At 33.7% G+C, this 7,566-nt stretch overlaps 1 protein-coding gene across 2 annotated transcripts; it reads right to left on the reverse strand.

Moving 5' to 3' along the window:
- Positions 1 to 1,395: 1,395 nt before the first annotated feature.
- Positions 1,396 to 7,566, reverse strand: LOC107737172 (phytanoyl-CoA dioxygenase domain-containing protein 1). Of its 2 annotated transcripts, XM_016548615.1 has the most exons (12): positions 7,465 to 7,566; positions 5,575 to 5,733; positions 5,451 to 5,456; positions 5,262 to 5,337; positions 5,127 to 5,174; positions 4,952 to 5,007; positions 3,793 to 3,855; positions 3,665 to 3,686; positions 3,461 to 3,589; positions 3,240 to 3,356; positions 1,748 to 1,874; positions 1,396 to 1,654 (listed from the first exon to the last, which is right to left on the reverse strand). In XM_016548615.1, exons 1-12 carry the CDS (start codon positions 7,495 to 7,497, stop codon positions 1,609 to 1,611), a joined length of 882 nt encoding a protein of 293 aa, XP_016404101.1. In that variant the 5' UTR covers positions 7,498 to 7,566; the 3' UTR covers positions 1,396 to 1,608. The 2 variants fall into 2 exon arrangements, with proteins under 2 accessions (XP_016404101.1, XP_016404102.1); XM_016548616.1 differs by lacking the exon at positions 5,451 to 5,456.

Genomic DNA, 7,566 nt, shown 5'->3' on the forward strand with positions numbered 1-7,566 from the left:
ATTGTTAATTGTCTGTATATTTTATAGGTTAACAAACTACTATTATGTATATATACTTGGTTAATTTAATAATATATATTTATAATATTTAATGATATTTAAAACTGTTAATTTTTTGCATTACAATAATTAGAATTAGTTTTTTTACATTATAAAGTTGTGGAAATGTACTTGTGTCAAATTGTGAAAAAATAGGATTTTATTTCGACAAAACATACATTTTTCTTTCTTTCTTTTGATTTTGTAGTGAAATACGACCCTTGACATGTTTTATCAGATTCACCCGTTTTATGTAAATATAATTTATTCTTTCAGTACTTTATAACAGCATATATGCATCACTTGAGCCATCGAAGAACACCATTGTTTTTCTATTATACGACAAAAATACTCAAATATAATTTTGATGCTATGAATAGGATTTTATGTCCAATGCAATACGAAGGACTGGTAGCATAGTTTGTCGCCTTAAAAAGTGTTTTGTATTCTGAATAGTTCAGTGCTATCAGTGTTTGGTCTGCATGGGTCTGTATGTAGGAGGCAGTAGATATTAATGTACAGATCACTATCCTGTTAACATTGCATGTATGCAGTTCAGCTGTTGTCTTTACTCTGATAAAGATTGCGTAATTCAGACATTTCGTAAATTATGTATGTTTAAACTTTCATTTATTCATGATATTTGACTGAGGCCTTTTTTTGTTGCTCAGCGTTTTGTGTTGAGTGTATTACGCTGACGGTTGTCATAGGAACTGTGGTTGAAGCGTCAATCAGCTGTTCTGGTTTGAAGTGCATTCTGGGACATTTGCATGACACTCTTGTTTAAGTGTAAACTTGCTTTTAAACTACCTGGCAATTGTAATAAAATGTGTTACTTTGTGGTCCATATTTTGACATTGGGATATGACAACGATTGTTGGATGTTTATTTTGTAAATCATCATTTTTAATGGTTTGTGTATTTACAGAAAACACTTTTTGTTCAAATAATTGCTTTTACTTTGCGTCAAAAGACCAGTTTTTACAACACAAGTGACTCAGCATGAAACAAGAAGTAACTTTCAGACTATTGTGAAAAAATCTTTGTTGGAACTTTTTCTATGTTGAATATCAGTTTTTTTTTTGTGCTATTTTTATTAAAGTTGGTTTTTCAGCAATGTCTATAAATATAATTTTTCAGATTTTCCTATCAGTGATTGGTTGACATGAGAACTGCAGTTTGGTCATTTGTTTTCTTCGTCAGGAAATCCAGATTATACTTATTATCAAACGTTCTTACCTTTTCTATATTATATTGATTTTGTTGGGTACTCAAAGAATGTTGCGATAAAGTGAATTTCTAATCAAATGTTTCTTGCTTTCTAAAATTCAGATTATAAATAATAAACACTCTTTGGTTAACAAAAACTAGTCTTTTAGTAACACTGTTGTGGTTGTAGATAAAATATACAGATGATTCAAAATGATTCACATTTTTTGGTCCATTTACAAAACTTTGATTGTTGGTCCAGATGTTAAAAAGGCTCATTATAGTCACGTGACTGTCCTGATATCTTCAGCATCATTGGTAACACGTGTTATCAGGTCTGTTTTGGTGTTCTTTCTGTCTTTAGGTGTAGAGGGACGGGAAGGGCAGCTCTTCTGTTGGTTGTAGCCTGAGAGACAAAAACAGATTCACTTTACAAACTAGGCTTTCTCCGATGCTTCCTAACGCAAGTCCTACATTACCTAGCATGCACTGTTCTTACCAGTTCTCAGGACTCCAAACAGTGTTTTGAGACTCCATAACGTGAAAGGTGTAAACGTGGCGTGAGGCGTCAAATGTGTTTGCAGCGCTGCGGTGGACGACTTCACTGTGAATCAGAACCGCTCCACCTACAGTACCACAAACATTCGACAAAAGTGGTCCAAAAAAAAAAGAAAGAAATTATTACTTTTATTGAGCAAGGATGCATTAAATTGATCAAAACTGACCTTTATGTTTAATGTTAAAAAAGGCTTCTATTTCTTTTTTTTTTCTTTTCTTTTTTTCAAACTGTCTTGAAAAACATGCATCACATTTTCCACAAAAATATGAAGCAGCACAACTGTTTTCAACATTGATAATAATCAGAAATGTTTCTTGAGCAGCATATCAGCATATTAGAATGATTTCTGAAATATCATGCGACACTGAAGACTGGAGTAATGATGCTGAAAATTCAGCTTTGCATCACAGGAATAAATTACATTTGACAATATATTTCAATAGAAAACAGTTATTTTAAATTGTAATAATATTTCACAATATTACTGTTTTTACTACATGTTTGATCAAATAAATGCAGCCTTGGTGAACAGAAGAGACTGTTAAAAATTTAATAAAAATATAAAACTTCATACGAAAGTTTCTGTAATTGTATTGTGTGTTATAGTTTTAGTATTAAAAATTTGAATTATTTTTGTAAAGAGAAAAAAAAAATATATATATACAATACTACATGCACATCTACATTAATACATAATATTATGTACACATACAGATAAGTACAGGAAACAAATTATATATATATATATATATATATATATATATAAAAACAGACTAATTTTTCTCTACTATTATTATTAATGTTTGACAGCTAATTTTACTTCTGGTACGAATAGTTTCACACAGTGAACTGCGAAACCAAATAAAACCCTTAAAACTTAAACAACAAAAAAACTTATTACCTATAACCATAGACTGTATAAAAACATGGACGTAGTGTCCGTGACGTCACCCGTAGGTTTCCGAAGAACGTTTTTGAAGCCTAAAGTGGGCGGAGCCAGCTGTCGCCATCTTGGCAGCGCGTCACTGCGTAAATGGGCAAAGAGGCGGGAGCTGGTTGCTGAAACCACGCCCACCTAGCTCGACGGTGGTGACAGCAGCAGCAATCCACCTGTCACTCAAGTGGCCACGCCCTTAATTATGCAGAACTTTAAGGCTTAATATAATTTAATTTATGGATGAGTTATAAAAAAATTCACCCCCCTCACAGTTGTCATGAAGGGCAAAATTAGCTATATAGACCAAAACTTTTTGAACCAGGCTGTAAACATATTTTTCTGCTGTAAAGTTGGGCATTTTAACATGGGGAGTCTATGGGACTGACTCCCTTTTGGAGCCAGCCTCTAGCGGCCAGTTGATGAATTGCAGTTTTAGTCACTTCCGTGTTGGTTTCACGAGAGAGAGCGGAAGGTTGCCGCTTGCCTATAACTCACCTTTTTTAACAGGAGCCTGAACGAAGAGCTTGTCGTCGTAATTCTTCTCTCGGCCAATGAAATCAGTCAGAGGAAACGTGCCTTTAGGTGTCCGCACCATTCGCCTGGTAATCCCATCTAACACACGCGGGAAAAGAAGCACATTTTAAATGCAAAATAAAGCTTCACTCAAACAGCACGCATGCGCAAATGAATCTGCCTAACGCATGTGAATAAATCACCGTTGTGTGATCCCGGTATGAACCACAGACAGCCGTTCTCCAGCGCAGCGTCTTCCAGAGCGATCCACATGCCCATCACTCTTCCCAGAGGCTGCGTGTAAAGGAAGGTGGCATCCTGGTGAGGGCTCACTGAAGTCAAAGATCAAGGTCAACCAAGCGTTTTTGTACTGCATTCCTATTGGTTAAAGAAAGGGAGGGTCTTACCTTCTCCACCAATCCCTGGTTGCTGTTGACAGAACAGGCACAGAAGAGGCGAGTAATGAAATAATTACCTTTACAAAGTGTGTAAGTAACATTAAATAAGTACTGTATGCAGGACATATGAACTGTACCTTAAAGATGTACATACTCTGCAGAATCACGGGATTTATCAGGCCAAGTTTCTTCACCAGATTCTGCAGATTAGAAACAAACACATTTTGACAAACTAAAGTGTCTAAAAATTGGCATAGTGAAAAGAGTGAAGTATATTTGGCAAGTTTTTTCTTTCTTTCTGACATCAAGATGGTTAAACAGTGGATTGCTAGTCTTAGCTTGAAACCAGAGTGGTCTAGGTCAGTATTATTTTAGTATTATTTATATAATATCATAGTACTAACCGTACTTCTTAATATTTGGAGTTTTAAGTCAGTTTTTTTTTTATATTTCTGTATAGCTTTAATCAATTTTTATTTCAGGTATAGTTTTAGTAATAATATTTAGAATTAGTTTTACATTTTATATTTTCAGTTTTAATTTTAGTTTACATTTGAGAAATTTTGTTATATGCTTTTGTCATATTTTGTAATATTTCTATATAGATTTAATTAATTTTAATTTCATGTATAGTTTTAGTATTAATATTTTGAATTCATTTTTATTTTTTCAGTTTTTGTTATGTGCTTTTGTCATTTTTTTATATTTATATATAGCTTTCATTTTTATTTCAGGTATAGTTTTAGTAGTAATATTTTGAATTTGATTTTTTTAATATATTTTCAGTTTTAATTTAATTTACAATTTAGACATTGTTATTTGCTTTTGTCATTTTTTTTATATTTCTATATAGATTTAATCAGTTTACAGTAAAGTTACAGTTTTAGTAATAATATTTTGATTTTTTTTGTTTACATTTAATTCAAGTATTAAGTAATTCTGTAATGTGCTTTTGTCATTTTTATTATTTAACATTTCTATATAGCTTTAATTCATTTTTATATTAGTTATACAGTACTTCAACTTATTTTCATTCAAGGTTTTTTAATCTAAAAAAATTAAATCTAATATTTATTTTATTTCAGCTTTTTTTTTCTTCCAAATACTGAAATAATTTTTAATGCTTTTAGTTTTAGTTTACAACACTAGTCTCTGGGTTGTCTGGTTTTAAAGAGGTCTCCCAAGCGCTTTCTCATAAATCTTCCGATTAAATCAACTGAGGTTTTGACATGAGTGTACTGTTTACATAAAAAGGACCACAGTTTACATTTGTTTACATGGAGATTTGATCATTACTTGAATTTTGGGGGAGTGGGTGACCGCTTTAAACAGCGGCTCATAAGCGTGGAGAGCTGTGGGAAAGATAAAACACAAATACTTATGAGCAAAGAATGATATATGATGAATGATAAATGACAGGTTATGTTTAAACATGACAATTATATGAAATGCTATTTTCGTAACTACTCACCATGTCCGATTTTATTCAAGGACTGTTCTCTTGGCACGATGAACTCTCCTGAAAACACAACAGTCTCATTATGAGATGAATTTGCTGTCTTTTTCTATATCTCAACATGACAAACAAAGCAACTAAACTACAAACCTTTATCATCAAACACTCCTTTCTCAAAGAAGAAACGGATCTTGTCTCCACTGGTGATGAAATAGTCTGCATTTCCCTGGACAAACACCAAATATGATCATGATTTAACTTTTTTTAACTGCTTCTGAATGTACATGGATTTACAAGGGTCATTTTTCCAGTTACGACAGGGTTTGTAACTACATTTACCTGCATCTTTACTCAGAAACATTTGGTTGCATGTGGGAAGTAAAGCGTAGAAGAACGTTTATTATGGCACTACTGTAAATGCTTACTGATGATGCATTCTGGGGATTCATCTGGACGAGTTTACCTGTGTTTTAAGCTGCTCGTCGTGGTCAGTGGAGAACTGTGTCCTGCAGTGTTCAGGAACGTCCATCCGCTCAATGATCTCACTCATACGGTCCCGTAAAGCGTCACACTCCTCTGGGGACAGAAGGCCATCCAGCACCAGATAGCCCTCATCCCGGTACTGCACAATAAAAACATATCATATACCTATTCACTGCACATTCAAATGTGATTAGGACATCAACATCATTTGCTGTTCCTGACATCACAAAAAAGTAGAAAAAGTACCATTATCCCGTTGAAAAAAAAAACAGCCTTTGCTGGTTAGGTATGTTTTTAAGCATCACAGCTGGTTTAAGCTGGTCCTTAGTTGGTCATGAGCTGGTTATAAGCTGGTTATGAGCTGGTCCTGAGCATGAGGTAGTTGCTTAGGAGGACCAGTTTAGGACCAGTTCAGGACCTGCTTAAACCAGCTTATGACCAACTAAGGACCATCTTAAACCAGCTCAAACGAACTGCCATGCTTCAAAACATACCTAACCTAACAACAGCATGCTGTTTTTTTTTTTTCAACAGTTAAATATTTCTGTATTTCACATGTACCATAGCGGCATGGTATTCTTTAAAGATCCCATATTGTCAAAACTGAAATTTCCTGGCTTTTTTCATGATAACTGAAGTCTAGGTGGTATGTAACTACCATATAAGTTTCAAAACAGTCAGTCCACAGTAAAATTCACACCGCCTGCTTAAAGTAGCTGTGCCTTTTCACGAGCCGTTGTGACTTCCGTAAAAAGTTGACGTCAGAACTACACAGTCACCAGGAGCTGTAAAAATATATTGAGATGGTTTTTGGTACTTATACCGCAAATATATATTCGTAAGGACATCAAAACCTAAAATAAAACTCCAGAAAGGTGTAAAATATGGGACCTTTAAAGTACTATGTAAATTCCATGTAATACGAGTATGGTGATCATTCAGTATCACCATATGTTTAAAAGTACTGTGGTATTTCCATCCTCGTACTATCTAATAAAAACTTGATGTGTTTTTGGGGAGAAAATACAGTTAATTTACGTTTCCTTTTTGTTTTCTTTCTTTTAAACTGAGCACAATACAAATCCACTAACTTCTGTTTTGCTGTTGCTTTACGGGTCACATGATCGGTGATTCAGAAAAACAACTACTACATAGTTTTTGTTTTTTTTTAGGTAAAGATTTGCACATGTTTATAAAATTTGTTAATTTGACATTATGTACAAATGTAAAATTCGTTTCTCTAATCTTTACAAATGGTAGAATAAAATACATTATCCAGGTAATCAAAGAGACTGTGATTGGTCCATCATCAACAGCGCTAAGAAAAGTAACGTTAATAATTTTCATAGGACACACAAGTCTAAGCATTTGGACATTAATAATCATATTAATAAATAAACTGTATAATGCTACTACTACTACTACTACTACTACTAATAATAATAATAATAATAATAGCTGTTAAACTGAAAACTACAAACTGAACAGTTAAAATATGAAATTATTACTTTAAAGCCTTGTCTGCAGGCCCCGCCCATTTTCACGCCCCTTATTTCATTCCACATTCCATTCTAGCAGCTTGCCCTGTTTCTAGCGTATTACGCAACACACTTCAAATTAGGATAAAACTTATTCCACACGTGCTTTCACCGATATATATATATATATAATATTTTAATTTTGCACGAGGCGCTGATCTATGAAAATATTTATTATTAAACAAGCAGAACACTGATTGTCATCTAACAGCATTGAAAAGTCTTGTACTCGTAAATCTGCGTTTTCCAGCGTTTCTAATGAGCATGTGCATAAAAACACAACAGCTGTCGTATTTAAGAGTTGCGATTTCAATTTAGATGCAGTTTATTACCTTTTGCACGTCTTGATCTGTCAAAATATCCATGCTGATGACGACAGTCTGAGAAGGCTAAAAGGAAGGCTGTCCCATCCAAATCTCTCTCTATCTCAGCAA

This window comes from Sinocyclocheilus rhinocerous, unplaced genomic scaffold (assembly GCF_001515625.1).
Source record: "Sinocyclocheilus rhinocerous isolate Xijiao unplaced genomic scaffold, SAMN03320098_v1.1 scaffold284, whole genome shotgun sequence".
NCBI lineage: Eukaryota > Metazoa > Chordata > Actinopteri > Cypriniformes > Cyprinidae > Sinocyclocheilus > Sinocyclocheilus rhinocerous.

Bases quoted from the DNA above. Each gene is read 5' to 3' on its own strand.
- LOC107737172 (XM_016548615.1), bottom strand. From the start codon at position 7,497: ATGGATATTTTGACAGATCAAGACGTGCAAAAG. The intron at 5,734-7,464 runs GTAATAAACTGC...TTTATTGTGCAG, and splicing joins CAGATCAAGACGTGCAAAAG to TACCGGGATGAGGGCTATCT. The intron at 5,008-5,126 runs GTGAGTAGTTAC...TCTTTCCCACAG, and splicing joins CTTGAATAAAATCGGACATG to CTCTCCACGCTTATGAGCCG.